The sequence below is a fragment of the Heteronotia binoei genome, chromosome 6, assembly GCF_032191835.1.
Source record: "Heteronotia binoei isolate CCM8104 ecotype False Entrance Well chromosome 6, APGP_CSIRO_Hbin_v1, whole genome shotgun sequence".
In the NCBI taxonomy this organism is placed as follows: domain Eukaryota; kingdom Metazoa; phylum Chordata; class Lepidosauria; order Squamata; family Gekkonidae; genus Heteronotia; species Heteronotia binoei.
Window position 1 is genome coordinate 137,529,092 of NC_083228.1, and position 26,534 is coordinate 137,555,625.

At 46.2% G+C, this 26,534-nt stretch overlaps 1 protein-coding gene across 1 annotated transcript in view; it reads right to left on the reverse strand.

The window, feature by feature from the left end:
- Positions 1-549: 549 nt before the first annotated feature.
- Positions 550-26,534, reverse strand: part of LOC132574457 (cytochrome P450 2J2-like) — a 49,473-nt gene continuing 23,488 nt past the window's right edge. Inside the window, exons 2-9 of the mRNA XM_060242812.1 lie at positions 24,073-24,235; positions 18,486-18,635; positions 17,955-18,115; positions 16,549-16,725; positions 14,263-14,404; positions 7,661-7,848; positions 4,588-4,729; positions 550-740 (exon numbers count right to left, since the gene is read on the reverse strand). Of these exons, the coding sequence (XP_060098795.1) occupies positions 550-740; positions 4,588-4,729; positions 7,661-7,848; positions 14,263-14,404; positions 16,549-16,725; positions 17,955-18,115; positions 18,486-18,635; positions 24,073-24,235 (1,314 nt within the window). The remainder of the gene's footprint in view (positions 741-4,587; positions 4,730-7,660; positions 7,849-14,262; positions 14,405-16,548; positions 16,726-17,954; positions 18,116-18,485; positions 18,636-24,072; positions 24,236-26,534) is intronic.

Genomic DNA, 26,534 nt, shown 5'->3' on the forward strand with positions numbered 1-26,534 from the left:
AGCTCATGAGGCAGAATTTTTGGCTCACAGAGGGGGTATCGAAGAAGAAGGCTGCAGATTTACACCCCGCCCTTCTCTCTGAATCAGAGTCTCAGAACGGTCACAATCTCCTTTACCTTCCTCCCCCACAACAGACACCCCCTGAGGTGGGTGGGGCTGAGAGAGCTCTCCCGGCAGCTGCCCTTTCAAGGACAACTCTGCGAGAGGTATGGCTGACCCAGGGCCATTCCAGCAGCTACAAGGGGAGGAGTGGGGAATCAAACCCGGTTCTCCAGATAAGAGTCCGCACACTTAACCACTACACCAAACTGGCTCTCCTAATGATTGCTATCCTAATGAATAGTAGAGCCAAGGCCTTCTTTTAATAAAAAAAGGTCCTTTAAAGAGATCACTAGTTTACTAGGACAGCAAAATCTACAGATCCAAACTGTGACATTTCCCAGGCCAGAGGCGGCCTCCTTAGCCACAGCACAGAATCTGTTCAAGAGAAAAAAAGAACGAAGAGAAAAGCAACAAAAAGGAATCGACCAGCCGTATTATTTCATTGACTCATGAAGCACCAGCACGGGGAACGGCACAGAGTTTCTGACGAAGGGGATGAACCGTGAACCCTACAACCGGCTCTAGGCTGAGGTCTTTCACTCCTTCTGGAGCCTTGAAAGTGAATGCTCTCATCAGGCTGGTGAAAAAGACGAAGAGTTCTATCCTGGCCAGCTGCTCCCCCAGACACACCCGAGTCCCTGCAAGTGAGGTAAGTGGAAGAAAAGCAAAGGAACCATTATCTATTGGGCAGTATAAGGCTCTTGATCCTGAACAGGGCAGACCCATGCTGTGGAGGCACCAGGTGATCTTGTCCCCACCCCCACCCCCCACCACTGCCCCAGCATCTTTTCGAGTACCGAAACAGCCATGGGAGGGGGCTGTTTCAGCACTAGAAGGAGTAGAAGTGTCATGATTTGAATTTACATATGTGTGTTCCTTTAATTGTTGGTAAGTTGCAGTAGAGAAAGGGAGGTGAAAGAGGGAGATGCGTGAGCGAGGTGGCTGGTGACGGAGAGAGTGTGGGCAGAGTGAAGAAGTGTGTATGGAGAGAGAGAGAAGTCAGTCAGCAATGATCTCTCAGCAGAGAGTCAGCAGTTAACTGTCAGTCATGGTCAGTCAGCAGTCTGCAGAGTCTGGGAAGCAGTCTTCTGATTAGAACCCCACACAGTGCTGAAGAAGAAGATATTGGATTTATATCCCGCCCTCCACTCCAAAGAGTCTCAGAGCGGCTCACAATCTCCTTTACCTTCCTCCCCCACAACAGACACCCTGTGAGGTGGGTGGGGCTGGAGAGGGCTCTCACAGCAGCTGCCCTTTCAAGGACAACCTTTGCCAGAGCTATGGCTGACCCAAGGCCATGCTAGCAGGTGCAAGTGGAGGAGTGGGGAATCAATCCCGGTTCTCCCAGATAAGAGTCCGCACACTTAACCACTACACCAAACTGGCTCTCCTCTCTCCGCACACTTAACCACTACACCAAACTGGCTCTCCTCTCCCCTCTCTCTGCTGTGAAAGGCATTAAGTTCCACAGAAGTAAAAGCAGAAATACTTAGAGGCCATATTAGGGGCTAGACAGAGAGCCCAAACCTAATCTTGTCAGAATATTATAGGACTGTGAGACACAGAAGCGGACAGATATTTGAGTTAGGTAGAGAAAGGAAGAGTGTATGTGAAGAGAAAGACTGACATCTTCGTCAGAAATTATTATTCACTGAAGAATTAAGCTATAAATGGCTTGAAACCAATACGCTTATTGTACAAATAAAGTTTTGTTTTGTTTTATGTTAACCTGGAGTCCTATGATATTAAATTGTGAGTCTCGCCCTCAGGGCCACATAGTCCAACAATGAACATTAGAACATAAGAGAAGCCATGTTGGATCAGGCCAATGGCCCATTCAGTCCAACACTTTGTTTCACACAGTGGCAAAAAAAACCCCAGGTGCCATCAGGAGGTCTACCAGTGGGCCCAGAAGTTTTAGAGCTTTGGGCACAAATTCAGATGGGAATATTAAATAAAGTGTTTCGAATTAAATTCCTGGTGGCAGCAATACACACAAATTATAAGAGGAGTTGTGATAGGAAAGGAGAGGGAAACAAGGTCGCCTGCTCCTGCTACGTCAAGCGCCCAGCCCTGGTGGCAATTCTTTTAATGGCTAAATTTCCCTCTGAAATGGCATTGGCAATTATGGGTTGGACTAGGCTTCCCAATCCCCAGGTCCCAGAGGGGGATCCCCCGGTTTTACAGGCTTCTCCCCTCCCCCAGCCAGCTGGCCAGTGGGGGAAGCCCCGCCCCCAAAGCCATCATGCACCTCCATGAACGATTCCCATAGAGAATGATGGGGAATTGATCTGCGGGTATCAGGGGCTCTGGGGGGGCTGTTTTTTGAGATAGAGGCACCAAATTTTCAGTATAGCATCTAGTGCCTCTCCCCAAAATACCTCCCAAGTTTCAAAAAGATTGGACCAGGGGATCCAATTCTATGAGTCCCAAAAGAAGGTGCCCCTATCCTTCATTATTTTCTATGGAAGGAAGGCATTTAAAAAGATGTGCAGTCCCTTTAAATGTGATGGCCAGAACTCCCTTGGAGTTCAATTATGCATGTCACACCCTTGCTCTTGGCTCCACCCCAATGTCTCCTGGCTCCACCCCCAAAGTCTCCTGGCTCCACCCCCAAAGTCCCCAGATATTTCTTGAATGGGACTTGGCAACCCTAGGTTGGACTCATGTCTACTCTGCTATGACACATAGTTTGTCTGTCGGCTTTGGGAGCCATGCAAATGGAAAAGCTGGCACAGTAGAAAAATAAGCCACGGTGCTCCCTATGACGACAACCCTCGCAAGTTCAGGTGAAAGCACCTGTGTGGTAATTTAACATTGAGGAGTTTTTAATGTCATGTTGGTTAGAAAGGAGGGAGTGAGACAGAGCTATAAGAATACAGCAAGAGAACACGCATGCGCAAACTGTCTGCAATGTTATTTAGAACCAGGCCTCGTTTTGGGTAGGAGCTCACAGGAGCAGAATTCCGGAAGCTCTAAATTTTATTGTGCTCTTTCATTCTTACCCCCACTCCAATACTTGCATCTGGGCTCCATTGGTCAACGCCCCCCCCCACCCCCAATTTTGCTGAACTCTAAGATTTGACAAACTTTCTAATATTTGTCCCCACAAAAAATGGGAAAATAACTAAAACATGTAAAGCGGACAGATGGAAATCTTCCTCGTGCCACTGTGGCCACATAGGAGAATAAATGGAAAAACTATGATGAGAGTAAGGTTTTCTGATGACAATTCATAGAATCATAGAGTTGGAAGGGACCTCCAGGGTCATCTAGTCCAACCCCCTGCACAATGCAGGAAACTCACAAACACCTCCCCCTAAATTCACAGGGTCTTCATTGCTGTCAGATGGCCATTTAGCCTAGGGTTGCCAAGTCCAATTTAAGAAACATCTGGGGACTTTGGGGGTGGAGCCAGGAGACTTTGGGGGAGGAGCCAGGCGACATTGGGGTGGAGCCAAGATCAAGGCTGTGACAAGCATAACTGAACTCCAAAGGGAGTTCTGGCCATCACATTTAAAGGGACGGCACACCTTTTCAATGCCTTCCTTCTATAGGAAATAATGAAGGATAGGGGCACCTTCTTTTGGGGCTCATAGAATTGGACCCCCTGGTCCAATCATTTTGAAACTTGGGGGATATTTTGGAGAGAGGCACTAGATGCTGTACTGAAAATTTGGTGCCTCTACCTCAAAAAACAGGCCCTCCCCAGAGCCCCAGATACCCACGGATCAATTCTCCATGATTTTCTATGGGAATAAATCTCCATAGGGAATAATAGAGTTCCCAGCAGACATTTCCCTCCCCTCCCCCCGCTTTCTGACTACCCAAACCAGGGGATCCCCTGCTCCCACCTGGGGATTGGCAACCCTAATCTAGCCTCTGTTGAAAAACCTCCAAGGAAGGAGAGCCCACCACCTCCCGAGGAAGCCTGTTCCACTGAGGAATCCCTCTAACGGTCAGGAAGTTCTTCCTAATGTCGAGCTGGAAACTCTTTTGATTTAGTTTCAACCCATTGGTTCTGGTCCTACCTTCTGGGGCCACAGAAAAGAATTCCACCCCATCCTCTAGATGACAGCCCTTCAGGTATTTGAAGATGGTGATCCTATCACCTCTCAGCTGCCTCCTCTCCAGGCTAAACTGTAATTTAAACTCCAGGCTAAATAATAATTCAAGAAGCATTTTAAGGTAGATGCTGAGCTGATGTAATTTAGTACACCTTCCAGTGATGTCAGGGGTGTGTGGCAATGGCAAATGAGTTGTTCTAATGAGCTCCGGCACTTTTTTTTCTACAAAATGACCCCTGTTTAGGACGATTCCCGAGCAATGAAAAAAGGCAAACCTCTTCTCAACTGTTCAAGGGTGCTGCTCACACAACCTGTTGTTCAAACTAAGGAGTTCAGAGCAAATCCCTGGAGTAATTATACCTTGGCCCCTTCTGACATGACTACTGACCATCAGCAAGTCTGGGGCGGCGATGTTTACCTGCACCAAATGGAAGGAATCCTTCTTTCGCCGCAAAATTGCCGTCCTTGTCTAAAAAATGGCTTGGGTTGAACTCATGAGGTTTCTCCCATTGTTTTACATCAAGAAGAACAGCGCGTAGATCAGCAATAATGAACGTCCCCTGCAAAGGGGGAAAAAAACCCTGAATTGAGGCACAGTGCTTGCAGAGCAACACATCACGTTTTATTTATTGACTTTATATTACCAAACCCAACAACTTTTGGTAATACCCGGCCCCAGAGACGTCCATCTGGCCTCAACGAGGGCCAGGGCCTTTTCAGCCCTGGCCCCTGCCTGGTGGAATGAGCTCCCCCTGGAGATCCGGGCCCTGCGGGATCTGCTTCAATTCCGCAGGGCCTGTAAAAACAGAGCTCTTTCGCCAGGCTTTCAGCTGAGGCAGTGGGCGTCACTTGTTATTGGCCTTCCCCTCCTCATTCCATCCCAGCGCTACAAGATCTGCTGGACCTGGTCAATAGGTCACATCTGCGAGGCAGAATCTGCCATCTTAGTCTAATTTTAGATTTTATATATTTTAAACTGGGTTTTTACTGTTTTTACTGTTGACTGTTTTTACGATGTAACCTGTCCCAAGCCTGTTCTACGGGAAGGGCGAACTAAAAATCGAATTCAATAAATAAATCGTTCCTTTCTGTCCAAAGAGAATCCAAAGTGACTTATATCATTCTCTTCTCATCTGTTTTTATCCTCAGAATAACCCTCTGAGGTAGGTGAGGCTGAGAGTGTGTGACTGGCCCAGGCTCCATATATATAATCTGTATTTCCCATGCATGCTAATTGTTCAGGGTATATCGAGGGGCTTATATACAGAACAATGAAAATCCAGAGCATATACATATACACACACTGGATTTGCATTGTTCTGTGCATAAGCCTACACACACACATACAGGGCTTTTTTTGTAGCAGGAACTCCTCTGCATATTAGGCCACACATCCCTGATGTAGCCAATACTCCAAGAGCTTACAGGGCTCTTATGACAGGGCCTACTGTAAACTCCAGGAGGATTGGCTACATCAGGGAGGGCATCGGCTAATATGCAAGGAGTTCCTCAGCCCCACCTACCTCACAGGCTGTCTGTTTTGGAGGGAGGAAGGTAAAGGAGATTGTGAGCTGCTCTGAGACTCTCAGATTCAGAGTATAGGGCAGGATATAAATCCAATATCTTTAGATAGATAGATAGATAGATAGATAGATAGATAGATAGATAGATAGATAGATAGATAGATAGATAGATAGACAAAATGGTGCAATATTGAATCAACCACTAGAGGGAGCAATATATATATTGCTCCCTCTAGTGGTTGATTCAATATTACACCATTTTGTCTAGTCTCCCTGAAGATTTAAACTGTAGGTTTTTATGCTACATCTGTGTATAAGCCTACACACATGCACATACAGAGCTTTTTTTGTATACATACACACACACATACATATACATGTATACACACACACACATACGCATAAATCTCTGTGTGTGTGTGTATTTGGGGTGGGGGAGTGCATTCATGTCTTTTATAAATGAATGCCAAACTGATATAGTCTAAGTAGGAAACCACCAATACACCCTGATAAACCTGATGCAGTTTGCTACAATTTTTCAAAACTCTGCATTCATGGGAAAAGGGCAAATTTCAGGGGAGAAAAGCAAATTTCATTCCTATGAAATGGCAATGGCAATAGAACTTTTCTGGGTTCTTGTTTTCATCACTTGTAAGTTCCTGTTGCTTGGGGTGGGTGTCTGCTCAGCATGTGTTTTGCTCCCTCTAATGGTCAATTTGATATCACACCCCGTTTATGTCTAACATAAAAACCTACAGTTTAAATCTTCAGGGAGACTAGACAAAATGGTGTAATATTGAGTCAACTACTAGAGGCAGCAAAACACATGAGAAACAGAACCCTCCCCCCATGCAACAGGAACTCACATGTGACAATACGTAAATGCAGAAAAACCCAATAAATTATTCTTGGCCACATTCAGCTCCATAGCTATTTTATTGTAAAAGCGACGGTGTGGGGTGGGGTGGGGAAAGTATTTTAGAACACATTACACAAAGTCTTATTTAATTCTGAGCCCGGCATACAATTTTGGGCCATTTTGTGATGCCATAAAGCACTGCCCTTAGTATAAGGGGTTCTTTGTGAAATATAGGCACATCTACTCAGAAGTCTCATTTCATTCAGGAAAGTATTCTTAGCCATCATTCCAACTGTAGTAACAATAATGGAAGGAAAATATAAAATACTTTAATACTTTGGGTTTTCAGATATTACCAGAAGCCACACAATACAAAGGTAAAGAGGTCAGCATATATGGCGCAAACCACCTATGAGGGATATTGGAAGAAGATATTGAATTTATAGCCCAACCTATACTCTGAATCTCAGAGCGGTCACAGTCTCCTTTACCTTCCCCATCTCCCCACAACAGGTGGGGCTGAGAGAGCTCTCCCAGAAGCTGCCCTTTCAAGGACAACTCCTACGAAAGCTATGGCTGACCCAAGGCCATTCCAGCAGCTGCAAGTGGAGGAGTGGGAAATCAAACCCCATTTTCCCAGATAAGAGTCCGCACACTTAACCACTACACCAAAATAGGAAGGAGGGAAGGAAGGAGATATTGGATTTATATCCCGCCCTCCACTCCGAATCTCAGAGTCTCAGAGCAGTCACAATCTCCTTTGCCTCCCTCCCCCACAACAGACACCCTGTGAGGTGGGTGGGACTGAGAGAGCTCTCACAGCAGCTGCCCTTCAAAGGACAACCTCTGCAGAGCTATGGCTAACCCAAGGCCATTCCAGCAGCTGCAAGTGGAGGAGTGGGGAATCAAACCCGGTTCTCCCAGATAAGAGTCTGTACACTTAACTTCTACACCAAACTTGATAACAGACTGGATAACAGACCGGATAACAGACTAACCCCTGTGCAATATGGTACCTTTACGGAAACTGGAACAGGAATTTTACAGGCTTTCACTCCTAAAGGTCCATTATCTGGCGCTCACTTTTGTTAGGTTACAGTCTTCTGTACCTTGGGAACATGAAATCCAAACAGTTCCACATCCTTGTCATTTTGTCTGGGGACCCCAAATAAAAAGACATATTTGAAACGCTGAATCTCATGGATCACGGCATTGGTATAGGGCAGCTTCTTCCGCTCTTGATAGCTGATAGACTGTGAGGAACCAAAAACGTCTTCTAACTCCTTCTGGACTTTTTCTAAGGAAAAGAGTAAAAAAAAAAAATCAATATTTTTTTTTTAAAAAATGCTACATCAGGTGAACAATGCGAGACACTGAATGCCAACCGGATTATTTACATTACAGGGGTGTCAAACATGCAGTTCAGGGCCCAAATCAGGCTCCCGACGAGATCCTATCAGGCCCCTAAGCAGCTGGCTGTCATCTGCTTCCTTCTCCCTGGGGAAGGAAGGAAAGAGCCAGAGCTTCCTTTGCCCAGTTCCCTGGATCCCATGGGAGAAATACAAAGAAAGCATCTTTAAGACCGACGAGTGCTAACATTTTAAGCATGTTATATGTTTTTTGCACCATAAGACTCACTTTTCCCCCCCAAAAAAGTGGAGGGAAAAGTGTGTGCGTCTTAAGGAGTGAATACTGCAAAAAATTCACACAAATGCCTCTAAATTCACACAAACGGCTCTAAAAACTAGGTGCGTCTTATGCTCGGGTGCGTCTTATGGAGCGAAAAATACGGTATATATATATATATTTGTGTTTGTCTGTGTTCTTTATAAAATGTATATCTCTGCTACCTAATCTTAAATAGGTACACACATGACCCAGCCCAACATGGCTCAGCCCAACAAGATCTCATTTATCCAGTTTGGTGTAGTGGTTAAGTGTGTGGACTCTTATCTGGGAGAACCGGGTTTGATTCCCCACTCCTCCACTTGCACCTGCTGGAATGGCCTAGGGTCAGCCATAGCTCTGGCAGAGGTTGTCCTTGAAAGGGCAGCTGCTGGGAGAGCCCTCTCCAGCCCCACCCACCTCACAGGGTGTCTGTTGTGGGGGAGGAAGGGAAAGGAGATTGTGAGCCGCTCTGAGACTCTTCGGCGTGGAGGGTGGGATATAAATCCAATATCTTCATCTACCTCACAGGGTGTCTGTTGTGGGGGAGGAAGGGAAAGGAGATTGTGAGCCGCTCTGAGACTCTTCGGAGTGGAGAGCGGGATAGAAATCCAATATCTTCATCTACCTCACAGGGTGTCTGTTGTGGGGGAGGAAGGGAAAGGAGATTGTGAGCCGCTTTGAGACGCTTCGGAGTGGAGGGCGGGATATAAATCCAATACCTTCATCTACCTCACAGGGTGTCTGTTGTGGGGGAGGGAGGGAAAGGAGATTGTGAGCCGCTCTGAGACTCTTCGGAGTGGAGGGCGGGATATAAATCCAATATCTTCATCTACCTCACAGGGTGTCTGTTGTGGGGGAGGAAGGTAAAGGAGATTGTGAGCTGCTCTGAGACTCTTCGGAGTGGAGGGCGGGATATAAATCCAATATCTTCATCTACCTCACAGGGTGTCTGTTGTGGGGGAGGAAGGGAAAGGAGATTGTGAGCCGCTCTGAGACTCTTCAGAGTGGAGGGCGGGATATAAATCCAATATCTTCATCTACCTCACAGGGTGTCTGTTGTGGGGGAGGAAGGTAAAGGAGATTGTGAGCCGCTCTGAGACTCTTTGGAGTGGAGGGCGGGATATAAATCCAATATCTTCATCTACCTCACAGGGTGTCTGTTGTGGGGGAGGAAGGGAAAGGAGATTGTGAGCCGCTCTGAGACTCTTCAGAGTGGAGGGCGGGATATAAATCCAATATCTTCATCTACCTCACAGGGTGTCTGTTGTGGGGGAGGAAGGGAAAGGAGATTGTGAGCCGCTCTGAGACTCTTCGGAGCGGAGGGGCGGGATAGAAATCCAATATCTTCATCTACCTCACAGGGTGTCTGTTGTGGGGGAGGAAGGGAAAGGAGATTGTGAGCCGCTCTGAGACTCTTCGGAGCGGAGGGCGGGATAGAAATCCAGTATCTTCTTCTTTATGTCAGATCCGGCCCTCATAACAAATGAGTTTGACACCCCTGATTTACAACAACGTTCAGTTAACGAAACATGAACCTTAAACGGTCTCAGAGGGTCGCCATTTTGGTCTGCAGTTGAACAGCAAGTCCAGAAGTACATTAGAGATCCGCAAGATTTTGGGGACTCATTCGATGAAATTATTGTTGGTGCTGCCAGACTCAAAGCTGGATGATCGTTAAATTAGCTGCAAAAAATGGAGGGACCTGTCTTCTTAAGATGAACCACTTTGGTCTAGGTCCATACTTGGCCATACTTTGGTCTAGGTCACACCCTTGTTGTGACATCATGCTTTACAGCCTTATTATGGTGCTGAATCTTATTATTAACACCATCGCTTTTCTTGGGCCAAAAACTGCTGTATCTTGCGAAATGGGCCCTTCCCTCCAATATTTCATTTTATTATTCGATCGTTTTGGTTTTCATTGTATCGCTTTAAATTTAAATTGTAGGTTTTTATCGTTCCATTTCTGTTGTAATCTGCCCTGAGTCTGCTATGGGAAAGGGTGGAATAGAAGCCTACTAAATAAACAAATAAATAACAGGACACTAAAAAGAAGAAATGGAATTTAAAACAAAGGAAAGGAGCAGAAAAGCATTAGCCACCCTGAGTCTGTTCGTGGAGAGAGTGGGATACAAATACGAAGTAATAAACAAATAAACTCAAAAGGGAGACGGCTGCTGCCTAACCTGGCTGTTATATCAGAAACACAATAAAATGCTTCTAGCATCCTATTCATTCTTCCTTTTGTCAGACTTGAGACCAGAGCAGACACGGTAAAGATCATGGATCTCCCATCCATTTTGCACCAAAATTTGTGGCCCTTCTTGGTAGTTCTTCGGTTCATGAACGTCCCTTTACGAACCACTAGCTGGCCAAAATTCGTGACAAACGTTACTTTGTCTGTCGGTTCATGCCCATCCCTACTCATCAGCTCTCTGAAGCTAAGTGGGATGGGAATTTGGAAGGGACACCACCAAGGAAGACCGCAGACGAAGGCAATGGCCGACCACCTCTTCTTCTCCCTTGCCTTGGAAGCCCCTTGCTGGAGTTGCTATACGTTGGCTGTGACTTGATGGCATTTTGCACACACAAGCTTTCAAGAGACAAAGCTCCCTTTGTCCCATGCCAATAAGAATGGAGTATCTGAAGAAGTCAGTATTTGAAGTATTTGAACACACGAAAGCTCATATCAGGGCCGTAGCCAGCAGGGGGCGGTGCCCCTTATAGAGTCTGCAGCACCCCCACACAATCTTACCTTTCACTGAAAGAAAAGAATGGGGACGATTGAGTGGGGGTGCTGCAGATTCTATAGGGGGCACCCCCCAGTGCCCCCTTGCTGGCTACGGCACAGGCTCAAACCCTGCCACAAATTTTGTTATTTGTTATCCCCAGGGGGTCGTTTTGTAGAAAAATAGGTGGTGGAGCTCATCCAAGGATTGTTATGCAGCTGCACCTACTATTCAATGGACAAGGAGGTGGAACTCTCAGAAGGAGGTGGAACTCTCAGGAGGAGGTGGAACTCTCCGAAAGGTTCAGGAGCAGTGCTCCTGTGAGCTCCCACTGAATCTGAGGCCTGGTTATCCCTCAGCGGCTTATCACCACCTTATCAGCACCTTACCATCTAGGTGCGTAAGTTACGTTGGATACGATTTTGCTGATCCTGTGATTCTGTAATTTTACAGACTTTGTAATTATGACATTGTCTAGTCTGGATGTGGTTTGTTTAATGTTCTGTAAGGTTTGCAATGCTGTAAGCTGCCCAGAGCCTGCTTGCGGGGTATGAATAAAAAAATTAAAGTAAATTAAATGTGTCTGTTTGTTTTCTATTTATAGCCCACCCTTCCCTCAATGGGCTCTGAGTGGGTTACAACAGTCAATCAATACAGAGTTAAAATCAAATTCCTATAATAAAACAATATAATAAAACAATATTGTTTTATTATAGCCGCAGAATCACAGGATTAGCAAAATCGTATCCAACGTAACTTAAGCACCTAGGTGGTAAGGTGCTGATAAGGTGGTGATAAGTTGCTGAGTTTGGCTACCCCTGTCTTGGAGGATTGGCTACATCAGAGGTGTGTGGCCTAATATGCAAAGGAGCTCCTGCTAGAATTGCACCCCTGCCTGCAATGGATGCTCAGACGCACAGAAAAGTCCACTGCAGGGTTATAGAGGCCACAGCTTCCCCTCTGGTATTTCCCTTCCGTTTCAGATCATACAAAATGTCTGAGTGTATGGAGAGTCCCTTTCCTGTGTGAACAAACGAGATCAGGAGATGAGACCTTCTTACGTGGCTGTGAACGTAATGATGGAATGTTAATAATAGCGGGTTGGGTTCATAGTTAGCGTAGTGCAGGTTCTCAATATTATTTCTTCCCACCGTTCAGTCGCTTTGGATTCCACTGCAATGCTGAGTTGGCAAGCTTGTCTTGTTTTCGAGAGGTTTTGCTGCCACCTCCTGGAGCATCAACTGCATTGCATCGAATGTTTGACAACTCGTGCACTGGATAATGCAAGTTGCACCTTTTAAGACCAACCCATTTTTATTTAGAACATAAGCTTTCGTGTGCTCTTAAGCACACTTCCTCAGACGAGGAATCCAGCACAGTGAGCAAAGCCATACATAGCTGAGCAGAGCCATACAGAGCTGGTAGGCAGTGGCCCAGAATGCAACATGGTAAGGATTTAAGAACCAACGACAGTGAAGTCAAATTATCTGGCAGGCAGTGGTTTAGAATGTAAAATGGTACCATGACAGATTTACCATTAGATTTACCAGATGTACCATTTTACATTCTAAACCACTGCCTATCAGATAATTTTACTTCACTATCATTGGTTCTTAAATCTCATGGCAATCAGTATTCCCTCTAAGCTGAGTGAGCGTGAGCTGGCTCACAGATTTTTAGCCTTCAGCTCACATATTTTTGTCTTCGCTCAGGAAGGAGGACCCCGGAGCACACTAATTGATGCAGGAGCTCACCACTGCAATGCCAGGAGCTCACAAAGTAGGATTTTTGCTCAGTGTGCGGACTCTTATCCAGGAGAACCGGGTTTGATTCCCCACTCCTCCACTTGCAGCTGCTGGAATGGCCTTGGGTCAGTTTGGTGTAGTGGTTAAGTGCATGGACTCTTATCTGGGAGAACCGGGTTTGATTCCCCGCTCCTCCACTTGCAGCTGCTGGAGTGGCCTTGGGTCAGTTTGGTGTAGTGGTTAAGTGCATGGACTCTTATCCGGGAGAACCGGGTTTGATTCCCCACTCCTCCACTTGCAGCTGCTGGAATGGCCTTGGGTCAGTTTGGTGTAGTGGTTAAGTGCATGGACTCTTATCCGGGAGAACCGGGTTTGATTCCCCACTCCTCCACTTGCAGCTGCTGGAATGGCCTTGGGTCAGTTTGGTGTAGTGGTTAAGTGCATGGACTCTTATCTGGGAGAACCGGGTTTGATTCCCCGCTCCTCCACTTGCAGCTGCTGGAATGGCCTTGGGTCAGTTTGGTGTAGTGGTTAAGTGCATGGACTCTTATCCGGGAGAACCGGGTTTGATTCCCCGCTCCTCCACTTGCAGCTGCTGGAATGGCCTTGGGTCAGTTTGGTGTAGTGGTTAAGTGCATGGACTCTTATCCGGGAGAACCGGGTTTGATTCCCCACTCCTCCACTTGCAGCTGCTGGAATGGCCTTGGGTCAGTTTGGTGTAGTGGTTAAGTGCATGGACTCTTATCTGGGAGAACCGGGTTTGATTCCCCGCTCCTCCACTTGCAGCTGCTGGAATGGTCTTGGGTCAGCCATAGCTCTTGTAGGAGTTGTCCTTGGCAGCTTCTGGGAGAGCTCTCTCAGCCCCACCCACCTCACAGGGTGGCTGTTGTGGGGGAAGAAGATAAAGGAGATTGTAAGCCGCTCTGAGACTCTGATTCAGAGAGAAGGGTGGGGTATAAATCTACGGTCTTCTTCTAATCATCTGAGATCTAATTAGAGCTAGCTTGGGCTACAGTTAAAAAAAAAAAGTAAAGGTAGTCCCCTGTGCGAGCACCAGTCGTTTCCGACTCTGGGGTGACGTCACATCATGATGTTTTCATGACAGACATTTTTACGGGGTAGTTTGCCATTGCCTTCCCCAGTCATCTACGCTTTCCCCCCAGCAAGCTGGGTATTCATTTTATCGACCTCGGAAGGATGTGTGGCTGAGTCAACCTTGAGCCAGCTACCTGAACCCAGCTTCTGCCGGGATCGAACTCAAGTTGTGAGCAGAGGACTCCGACTGCAGTACTGCAGCTTTACCACTCTGCGCCACGGGGCTCCTTTGGGCTAAGGTAGATAACCCTATAGGAAACGTCATGATGCAACGTCGGTCCAGAGTCCGAAACGACTGGTGCTTGCACAGGGGACTACCTTAAGCCTGGGCTACCCAGGTCAGGCATGCTAATTATCTACCTAATGTGAAATCTTAAAATAATTGCAGAAACCGGGAAATAGCAGGGGGAAGGGGGAATCTTTTCTATGAGGATAAAGCGGCGCCTTGCTCAGAACACACAAAACCTCTCTCACCTTGGACAGCTGGGTAAACAGCCATCAGGAGCACTGCCCATTCCAGAGTGGTGGTGGTTGTATCTGTCCCAGCCACAAAGAAGTCAAAAATGCATTGAGCCAAGTTCTCTTCGTTGAATGTAGAATCGGGGTCGTTCTTGCTCTGTCGTTGGCAACGGGAGAAAGGAAATTGAGTTTATGAGAAATTTACTGTTGTTCGTCAAGGCACTTCCTAATGACTCCTGGGAGGAAAATAAAAGAAAGGGATGTTGTGGCATGGATTTGGCAAACTGGACTCACTAACCCTGGATCTGAGATTGTAATAAAACTGTACAGAAGAAACTGGTGGGGAGGGGGGGGGGGGAGGCTGACTTTTGTAGCAGGAACTCCTTTGCATATTAGGCTATACCCCCCTGATGTGGCCAGTCCTCCTGGAGCTGACAGTAGGCCCTGAAAGAAGATCCCTGTAAGCAGGGCTCTTTTTCTAGCAGGAGCTCCTCTGCATATTAGGCCACACCCCTCAGGTAGCCAATCCTCCTGGAGCTTACAGTAGGTCCTGTTCTAAGAGCCCTCTAAGCTCTTGGAGGATTGGCTACCTCAGGGGAGGTGTGGCCTAATATGCAGAGCAGCTCCTGCTAGAAAAAGAAACCCTGAGAAGAAGTATTGGTGGTGAAAAGTCCCATCAAGCTGCAGCCAACTTATGGCGACCCTGTAGGGTTTTCATGGCATGAGATGTTCAGAGGTGGTTTCCCATTGTCTGCCTCTGCCTGGTAACCCTGAACTTCCTTGATAGTCTCCCATCCACGTAGTAAGATTGCCAGCCTGCTTAGCTTCCAAGATCTAATAGGATTGAGCTAGTCTGGGCCATCCTCGTTAGGGCAGAATAAGCATTAAAAGAAGCATTAAGAGCATTTTGGCAATGCAATCAGTAACCTAAGCGGGGGTGTCTTCCTCTCTAGAAGTCTTCAAGAAGAAAGTTGGACAATCATTTGTGAGAATGCTTTATACCAGGGGTGGCCAACAGTAGCTCTCCAGATTTTTTTTTGCCTACAACTCCCATCAGCCCCAGCCATTGGCCATGCTGGCTGGGGTTGATGGGAGTTGTAGGCAAAAAACATCTGGAGAGCTACCATTGGCCACCCCTGCTTTATACTTCTTGCATGGAAGCTGGGATGAGCTTTGATTGTCTATAAAGTCCCTCTCCATTCTAGAGCTCCGTACTCCATTTGTAAATTCCTGTTTCTTCAGGGCAGGGAGCTCTGTTCTGCTTGTGTTTTGCTCCCTCTAGTGGTCGATCCAATAATACACTGGTTTATGTCTGACATATCTCCCTGCAGAATTAACCTGCAGGTTTTTATGGCAGATGTAATATCGAATTGACCACTAGAGGGAGCAAAACATGTGCTGAACAGGGAAAAAAATCAAGAAGCAGGAACTTAAAAGCAAGGAAAATGAGAATGCAGAAAAGTCCCAAGTGGATTGGTTCTATTATATTGTTTACTTTCTATTATATTGTTTACTATTATATTGTTTACTTGAGCATGGAGCAGGGCCTCTTTTTTTTGTAGGAACGTACAGGAATGCAGTTCTGGCTGGCTTGGCATCGGGGGTGTGGCCTAATATGCAAAAGAAAGCCCAGATATGGAGGATATATTGGATGGAAGGGACTGAAATTAAAACATTATGTGTGAGCAGGCCCGTAGCCACAGGGGGCTCCGTGAGGGCATTGCCCCTAACTCCCAGGGGGCCTTCCGGGGCAAAGGGTGTTTTTTCTTTTTTTTTTTGCCATGGCTGAGCCAATGAAGCGTCAGCAGCAGCAGCAGCAGGAACTGGGAGAACTGAGCAAGGCACAGTTCACTGCAGCAGCAAAAGCAGCAGGCGGGGGAGTGGGAAGCGAAGGAAGTCACGTTGAATGGGCAGGGGGAGGGGTGGATGGGGCTGCTGGCTGCAAAGCACTGCGGTGGGGGAGAAAGAGGCGGAAGGAAACCCCTCTGCTTGCACACAAGGTGCAGTCCCTTCTTGACTCCAAAGTTTTAGGGTTGGCTGCCTCAACTTGGCCACATTCAGAGCCTCCAGATTTTGCCCCAACCCCAGAAAGCATCTGAAAAGTGACAAGCCCTGCAGTGGAGGAAAAGGGTGTCTCCCAACTTTTTAAAAAGCCCCCCTCCTCACTTTTACAATCCTGGCTATGGCCCTGTGTATGAGGCTTATATGATCCTGTTAGTGGCCTGCCAGTTGCTACTGTTCCATGAGAAGAGGGGCGTGTAGAAATGGCTCAGAGGAGCAGAATACAAACCCAGCACTTACTCTTTTTATTTGTGATAGATAGTAATCTGTAAAATCCTGTGGCTCGTACAAAGCCTGATTCTCCTTGTGGTTTGCTATCTCCTTCCTGGCAAAATCCAGCACGACTTCTGTGAAGTAAGTTGCTTTCTTTTGAGGCCCTGGGATAATTTTCACGAGCCATGGGAAAATTTCATACAACTGCAGGAAACATGAAAGGAAGACTCCATCACTGGCAATGGACGTCTCAGAATCACAGACCATAAAGCAGGGGTGGGGAACCTTTTTTCTGCCAAGGGTCATTTGAATATTTATAATATCATTCGCGGGCCATACAAAATTATCAGCTTAAAAAACAGTGCTCCGCCAAGGGAGAACAATTCAGGCCGGCAAAATTAATGCAAATAATTGTTTTTCTATTTGAAGTCATGTGCGGAGAGCCTAATTTGGCACACACACACACACCTCGACCCACCGCCCTAGGCAAATGCCTAGGTCCAGGGCTTTTTTTGGTAGAAAAATCCCAGCAGGAACTCATTAGCATATTAGACCACGTCCCCTAATGTTAGCATATTAGGTCACACTATCTGGGATAATCAAGTGCAAATTGAACTGGTGGTAGCTGGGAAATAAAGGAAAATAAAGAAAGGGGGAAAGAAAGGAGAATGAAGGGAAATAAAGAAATGGAGGGAAGAAATGGGAAAAAAGGGAAATAAAGAAATGGGGGGAAGAAATTGAAAGAAAGAGAAATAAAGGGAAGAAGAAAGATTAATAAAGAAATGTGGGGAAGAGAGGGAAATAAAGAAATGGGGGAATAAAATGGAAATAAAGGAAAATAAAGAAAGGTGGGGAAAAAATGGAAAGAAATGGAAATAAAGAAATGGGGGAAGAAAGGGCAATAAGGAAAATAAAGAAGGGGAAGAAAGGGAAATAAAGAATTGGGGGAAACAAAGGGAAATAAAAAAGGGGAAATACGGGAAACAAAGAAATGGGGAGAAGAAATAGAAATAAAGGGAAATAAAGAAATGAGGGGGAAACTTACCTGAACTGTGACAGTGACTTTTCCAGGCCCCGCAGTGATCCTGGCTGGCCAACCAGGCCCCAGGGAGGCCGCTGCACAGTGCGGCTGCATCTCATGATCCTCACTGGCCAGCCGGGTCCCAGGGAGGCTGCCATGTGGCATGGGTGGCCCAGCAATCCCTTAGGGCCAGACCAAGTGATCTCAAGGGCCGTAAACAGCCCTTGGGACAGACATTCCCTATCCCTGCTATAAACCAACATGTTTTCGGCTATTATTTCTTCGACATCATGATATAATGCGATTGATAATGTCTAAAGGTGTCCCCAGGAGAATGCTGAATTAATGAAAGAGCAGGGCTTCTGGAAGACGAAAACATTCCGACTCAGTGCAAAAGAAAAAAACTACTCACAATATTAATTAAACTAGTGCTGTAGTCTAAGATAAACTCAACAGCTTCCTTCAACTTGAGGAATTCTTCATCATCCATGGAAAAGCGGTGTCCAAAAGCCACAGCACAGATCACATTAGCGACAGAATTTCTGATGGGTAATGAAGGGTCCATGGGCTGCCCTGAAAAATAACATTTTTTAAAAAGGGTGTTAACCAGGGGTCATTTTGAAGAAAAAGAGGTGCTGGAGCTCATTAGCACAACTCATCTGTCTATGCCGCACACCCCTGACATCACCAGATGTGCTTACACATCTCAGGTTGAATTCCAAAAGGTATTCAGGAACATTCTCGGGAGCTTCATGGGAACATAGATTTAGCAGTAACCTGTGCCCACTGATTCAGTTCAGGAGGCAGGAGGAATCAAAACGTTTCGCTCTTCCATAAGGACAGGGCCATGTTAATCATTTGAAGCGCTGTGAAAATGCAGGTAGGGACTACCATGAGAGACAGTCCATCTCATATGCCTGCATAATCTCCTGTAAGCACATACCTTTTGCACGTGCAAAAGTCTCAACCAGCTGATAGGCCTCCTCTTCTATTTGGTTCTCCATGCCTCTCTTCCCCAGTCCCAGTTTCCGCATGGTGACCAGCCCAAACTTCCTTTGTTGCTTCCACGTGTGGCCGTTGGACAATATAATACCTAAAGCAATCAAGAATCCGTGTGAAATTATCAAGTACAAACTATCTCCTCCTCTTTTGGCGGGGCATGTTTAATTCATAAATGTAGATGGATGCAAAATACAGATCTCGTTGTCTGAGTAACCCATAATGCATATCTAACACTGATTCACCGAGACACATGGACTACACATAAGGAATATCCTGATCATTAAACCAAGAAGACAAGCCGAGCGTGAATTAGGATTGCCTGCTCACTGAATTGTTATAGCATGAGCCATACAGTTTGATTAACAACACAGAGACGCAGAGAGAATATATTATTAATGTGATCCCATCATCATAACACGGCCCCAGCTATTACATAGCTATTTTGATAAATAAACAAATATTTATAATAATGTTAATTCTGTGAGTGTGTAATGCACTGTCAAGTTGCAGATGACTTAGGGTGATTCTGGCATAGATCTTTCAAGACGAGTGAGAAGCGGAGGTGGTTGGCCATTGCCTTCCTCTGCAGAGCCTTCCTTGGTGGTCATCCATTCCTATACCAACTCTGCTTAGCTTCATGCAGCAAGGGGCTTTCAAAGCAGAGGTGTTCCACTGAGGAACCACTCTGTCAGGAAGCTCTTCCTCACGTTTAGCTGAAAAACCAGGGGATTTTTTGTAGCAGGAATTCCTTTGAATATGCACCCCTGGTGTAGCCAATCTTCCAAACGCTTACAGGTTGGCATTGCCTTCCTCTGCAGAGCCTTCTTTGATGGTCATCCATCCATATACCAACACTGCTTAGCTTCCCTTAGCAAGGGGCTTCCAAGGCAAGGGAGAAGCAGAGGTGGTTGGCCATTGCCTTCTTCTGATGAGCCTTCCTTGGTTGTCTTCCATCCATATACCAACCTTGCTTAGCTTCCTACAGCAAGGAGCTTTCAGGGCAAGTGGGAAGCAGAAGTGGGTTGGCCACTGCCTTCCTCTGCAGGTCTTCCTTGAAGGTCTACATGAAGGTCTACTATCCAAGTACTGACCTTGATTAGCTTGCCCCAGCAAGGGGCTTTCGAGGCAAGTGAGAAGCAGGGGTGGTTGGCCATAGCCTTCCTCTGCAGAGCCTTCCGTGAAGGTCAATCATCCAAGTACTGGCCCTGCTTAGCCTCCCCCAGCAAGGAGCTTTCAAGGCAAATGAGAAGCAAAGATGCTTTCCCATTCCGTTCCTCTGCTTTGGTCTTCTTTGGTGACCTCTCTTCCACGTACCCACCTTGATAAGCTTCCAAAGTCTGATGAGATCAGGCAATACCACATTGCTTTTCCTACCCATGAATTCTGTAAATTCCTCAAAATATAAATACTGAACACATATTGCTTGGAGTAACTCATAGTAAATGTAAGGAGAAATTATTTCTCCAAGTCTGGCCTTATTGTTCCAGAAAATTATTATCACAGCTCAACGCCCCATAAATCTATTTCAAATATCAAGAGTTTCTTAATGATCTTTGATGATAAGATACTTTAATAAGCAATACATTTCCCAAAACAGAATCTTTTGGAGCTGGTGGATGTGTCCCGTCCCCCCTCCACGCATCAAAAAACAAGGATTAATGTAGCACTCTCAAGAAGGATTAAAACAGATTCTAAATCTGACAGAACGACATAACCTTTAATGCAATCCAATGATATAAATTTGGATTATAAGGTAAAACTAATATTTGGCATATTGTTAATGCAATAATGACAAGAGTCCCGTGGCGCAGAGTGTTAAAGCTGCAGTACTGCAGTCCTAAGCTCTGCTAATGACCTGAGTTCGATTCCAGGCAGAAGCTGGGTTTTCAGATAGCCGGCTCAAGGTCGACTCAGCCTCCCATCCTTCCGAGGTCGGTAAAATGAGTACCCAGCTCGCTGGGTGGAAAGCGTAGATGACTGGGGGACAATGGCAAACCACCCCGTAAAAAGTCTGCTGTGAAAACATTGTGAAAGCAACGTCACCCCAGAGTCGGAAGCGACTGGTGCTTGCACAAGGAACCTTTCCTTTCCTAATGCAGTAAATCACAAATTCCCCCAAATTCTGTATTTTGCACACCTCCAAAAGATACTAACAGCAGCACCAAACGATTCATGTCGCCAAAAATGTTCTTGTATTGTATTGTCTACCAAGCTGCATCTTCTATTCAATGCACCTTCATTAGGGTATTTGCTTACCGTGATTAATTCTGTATGCTGCATACTGGAATGTGATGATTAAAAGTTTCTACGATGCAGTTTTAATTGTTAATAAACAGTGTTAACTCTCTCTCAAATCATGGGGTCATTGGCAGTCATTCCTTCCCCCCTTTTACTGAACCAAGTGGGCAGGGCTTCTTTTGTAGCAGGAACTCCTTTGCATATTAGGCCACACCTCCTGATGTAGCCAATCCTTCATTGTCTACAATAAATTGTCTATTTTTATTGTATTGTCTACTTTTATTGGTTTTAATGGCTGTTTTACTGTTTTAAAATGTTGTCATCCACCCTGAGCCCGTCTGGGAAAGGGAGGAATATAAATTATCTAAGATAAATAAATAAATGTTCTTTCTTACACATAATAACCAGCCCATGGCTGCAATCACACACCCTAAATAATGCACTTTCAATCCACTTTGTGCTTTGAATGCGTACAACGTGCAGAGCTTGGGAAAAGGCAGGAATTCCACGGGGATAAGATTCCACAGAGTCTTCCCTCTGAAGCTGCCACTTCCTCCAAGGGGGAATGGATCTTTCTAATCTGGAGATCAGTCATAACCCCAAATGAACATATATGGGAGTGTGAGAGGAAGGAGGCTTGCCAGACCAGCCCAGACACTCCCTGGGAGACTGGGGGTGGATAGCAGGCATGCCAAAATGGCATCAATCCAATGTCACTTCCAGTTGCCTAACTGGACATGTTACCACGTCATTCAGTGCTCTAGGATTTCCCCAAAACTCTATGGTAAAACCCATAGAGATACAGGATATTCCTGAACCTTACGGAGTCTCTAAAAGGTTTACAATACCACATTCCCTTCCTCTCAGCCACAACAGGGCAGAGGGAGTTCTGCGAGAACCGTGACTGGCCCAAGGTCACCCAGCAAGCTTAATGGAAAGGGGTGGAGAATCAGACCAAGTTCTCAAGATGAGAGTTCCACTTCTCTTAACCGCTATACCTCACTGGCTCTTTACCCATTCTATAAGAACCTAGCAAGAAATCCTGTGGTGATACAGAATCTGGTCCTGAATGTATAATCATGGACTTGGAAGGGACATCCAGGGTCACCTAACCCAACTTGCTGCACAATGCAGGGAATTCGCAAACACCTCCCCCACATACACCCAGTGACACCTACTCCAAGAGCTTTCAATAGGCCCTGTATTAGATCTGGTCCAATTCTATGAGCCCCAAAAGAAGGTGCCCCTGTCCTTCGTTATTTCCTATGGAAGGAAGACATTTAAAAAGGTGTGCTGTCCCTTTAAATGTGAGGGCCAGAACTCCCTTGGAGTTCAATGATGCTTGCCACACCCTTGTTCCTGGCTCTGCCCCCAATGTCTCCTGGCTCCACCCCCAAAGTCTTCTGGCTCCACCCCCAAAGTCTCCAGATATTTCTTGAATTGGACTTGGCAATCCTATGTTTAGCCGAAAACCAGGGGATTTTTTGTAGTAGGAACTCCTTTGCATATTAGGCCATGCGCCCCTGATGTAGCCAATCCTCCAAAAGCTTACAGGGCTCTTAATACAGGGCCTATTGAAAGCTCTTGGAGGATTGGCCACATCAGGGGCATGCGGCCTAATGCTCAAAAGGTGTTCTTGTTACACAAAAAGCCCTGCCGAAAACTCTTGATTTAATTTCAACCTGTTGGTTGCATCTCTGATGAGGGCCATCTCTGATAATCTCTGTATTCTTCAAAAACACAAATATCAAGCAAAGCTATCTCTCCCTCCCTCTCACTTTTAATTATTCAAAGATTCGTGTGGGTCCACTGGAGAAAGGTATGTGTTCCCTGTAAATACACAGTGGGTCAGATAGCATATCTCCAACTTTCAGGTTGAGAAAACAGCATAGTGCTTGGGATAAATAGCATAATGGGATTTTAGGATTAGTTGTAGATTTTCCGGGCTGTATGGCCGTGGTCTTGACATTGTGAGACCTGATGTTTCGCTTACAGGGCTCTTATTACAGGGCCTACTGTAAGCTCCGGGAGGATTGGCTACATCAGGGGTGTGTGGACTACTATGCAAAGGAGTTCCTGCTGCAAAAAAAGCCCTGACCACATCAACAGGGAATGGGCTTCCCAACCCTCCCGCCCTGGCGGGGGACCCCAGAATTTCCAGCCTCTTCCCCCGCTCCCCAAAAAATGGAAGCGGGGGGAGGGGGGAAACGGCGCCAAGGAGCATGGCGAGCTGCCCCATCTCGAAGCAGGCGACGCCGCTGCGCGGCTGCCGCCTCTTCTCCACTTCACCGTGGCTGCTCCTCCGAGATGGGCTCAGGCTGGGCCCATCTCGAAGGAGAAGCTGGGATGGGGCAGGGAGGGGGCGGCAGTGGCGCGGCGGCATCGCCCGCTCCACCTCTGAGGTGGAGTCGGGGGGGGGCGGGCCAGGAGCATGGTGGGCCACGAGTCTGGGTCCTTCTAGGACCCGGACTCGTGGCTCGCCACGCTCCTGGCCTGCCTCCACCCTCCCCTCCCCTTCTCTGGTTCGCCTCGGCTGCTCCGTGGCTGCTCCTCCGAGATGGGCTCAGGCTGGGCCCATCTCGGAGGAGCGGCTGCGGTGGGGCGGGGAAGAGGCGGCAGCTGCGCGGCGGCGTCGCCGGCTCCGCTCTGCCTCTGGGGTGGAATCGGAGAAGGGGAGTGTGGAGGGAAGGAGTTCAATTGTGCTTGTCACACCCTTGCTCCTAGCTCCACCCCAGTGTCTCCTGGCTCCACCCCCAAAGTCCCCAGATATTTCTGGAATTGGACTTGGCAACCCTAACAGGGAAGGAGTATGCAATGCTTTTTTGTATACAACATAATGGTGCTTCAGATGGGCAGTAGAGCTAGAAAGTATAGACAGATCAGTTCAGGCCCATAGCCAGGGGTGGAATTCTAGCAGAATCTCCTTTGCATTTTAAGCCACACACCCCTGATGTAGCCAATCCTCCAAGAGCTTACAAAAAAGAGCCTTGTAAACTCTCGGAGGATTGGCTATATCAGGGGTGTGTGGCCTAATATGCAAAGGAGCTGCTGCTAGAATTCCACCTCTGCAAACGATTATTGCACCACATTCTCTCATTACCTGTTTGGTAAATGCAGCGCAGTTTCCATTTCCACATTTCCCCAGCTGGAAGAAAAATCCTTCAGGCGACTGAAACATTTTTAGAAAAACAATTTCTTTTCACTGGGAACGTTTATTTTCTTCTGTGGTGCTTGATGTGCCTCCAGCGAGGAGACAAGCAAAATCTTTTTTCCGTTTCAAAGCAACCTACCTTTTTCTTTTAATACGGCTTTCGTTGCACTGGACACCGGTCGGTCGGAGAAATCTTCCGCGTGGTTTATCAGCCCTTCTTTCACTGCTTCATATCCAGAAAGCACCACAGCCGCTTGGGAACCCAGCCACAGAATATAAATTTTTCCATAGATCTTAGCCAACTGCCATTGGGTCAAAAGAGCGAAGAGAAGTGTTAAAGCCAGACAATCTAGGCTGCTTCATATTCACCAGTAGGCTTGCCAAGTCCAATTCAAGAAATATCTGGGGACTTTGGGGGTGGAGCCAGGAGACTTTGGGGTTGGAGCCAGGAGACATCGGGGCGGAGTTGCCAAGTCCAATTCAAGAAATATCTGGGGACTTTGGGGGTGGGGCCAGGAGACATTGGGGGCGGAGCCAGGAACAAGGGTGTGACAAGCATAATAGAACTCCAAGGGAGTTCTGGCCATCACATTTAAAGGGACAGCACATCTTTTTAAATGTCTTCCTTCCATAGGAAATAATGAAGGATAGGGGCACCTTCTTTTGGGGCTCATAGAATTGGGCCCCCTGGTCCAATCATTTTGAAACTTGGGGGGTGCTTTGGGGCATGGCACTAGATACTATACTGAAAATTTGGTGCCTCTATCTCAAAAAACAGTTCCTCCAGAGCCTCAAAAACCTCGAGATCAATTCCCCATTATACCCTATGAGAATCGATTTCCAAATAGGGAATAATGAAGTGCTCAGCAGACATTTCCCTCCCCTTTCCCTCCCCCCCCACCCCATTTCTGGCAACTCTGAAGTGAGGGATTGGCCTCTCTACTCATGAGTTGCAGACAACTTCTTCCAAGTAACACAGACACCCCATCCCAAGAGGAAGCCTTTCCAATCGGAGACTGGAGCCTCTGGAGGGGAAAAGTCACATGGTGGCTTTGGGGGCAGGGCTTCCCCACACCAGCCAGCTGACTGGGGGCAGGAAGGAGCCTGGGAAAGCGGAAGAACCCGCTGGGACCTGAGGATTGGCAAGCCTATTTACCAGTAGGGTTCTTGGTCATGGGCAGAGAGAACTGCCAGGGAACATTTTTGGAGCCGGACTTAATATAAACAAGGAAATTCAGATGGAACAATGGGAATATTTGTGGAAGGACTCTATGAAAATATCGACATGTAATAACATAAAAGAAAATTGTTACGAAATGTTGTATAGATGGTATATGACACCAAAAAAACCTGTCGAAAACAAAAAATCAGATGTCTGATCGATGTTGGAAATGTAAAAAAACATGAAGGGTCCTTCTACCATATGTGGTGGACTTGTGAAAGGGCTGTACAATATTGGCAAATGATCCAGCAAGAAATGTCAAAGATTTTGGGATACAAAGCGAAGAAGGCACCAGAAATCTTTTTGTTGGGATTACAAATAGAAAATTTTCCGAAGCAAGACAGAACATTACTTTGGTACATGCTTTCAGCTGCATGGACATTGTATGCGCAGTTGTGGAAGCAAAATAAAGTTCCAGAAAAATGGGTTTGGTTTATGAAAACTATGCACTGGAATGAAATGGACAAATTAACAAGAACACTAAAGGAACTTGATATGGAAAAATTTAATAATGAATGGCGAAAGTTTCAGAACTATGTGGACGAACATTGGAGAGTGAAAGGACACTTGGTGATATTTGATAATGGATAACTTGTTTATTAGCTATTTTTAATTTACTGAGACAAGAATGATAGTTAAAATGAGAGTATGAGAAAATATTTTGTTCTTTCTTAAAAGATTATACTAAGATAGATAATATGACTTAATTTAGTAATATATTGGATCATTAATCAAATGAGGTAATAACCATAAAGAAATATGTTCCTTTTTTTCTTTTTAAACAGTTTTTTTTTAAATGTTAAATTACCTTTATTTCTTTTATATTGTAAGTAACACTGGGGAAGCCTTGAAAGGGAGGAGGGGAGGTGGTAAATGTGATGCAACATATTGACTTTTATTTGAGAGAAGTAAATGAAATAGTGATATAATATGTTGTAGAATAATAAAAATTGTTTTTACAAAAAAAAAGAAGTGAAGAAAGGGTAGCATGGGCTTCTCCAGGGGTTAATGAGGGCTGCTGGGGGCATTGCAAAGTCCCTGGTGGCTGGCTGGCTGCCCGCTCTCCTAATCCAGGGGTTGTTATGCAGCTGCACCTCCTATTCAATGGACAAGGTAGGTGGGGAGGAAGAGGGGGAACCCTCAGAAAGGTTCAGAACTGTACTCCTGTGAGCTCCTGCTGAATTAGGGTTGCCAAGTCCAATTTAAGAAATATCTGGGGACTTTGGGGGTGGAGCCAGGAGACTTTGGGGGTGGAGCCAGGAGACATTAGGGGTGGGGCCAAGATCAAGACTGTGACAAGCATAATTGAACTCCAAAGGGAGTTCTGGCCATCACATTTAAAGGGACGGCACACCTTTTCAATGCCTTCCTTCTATACG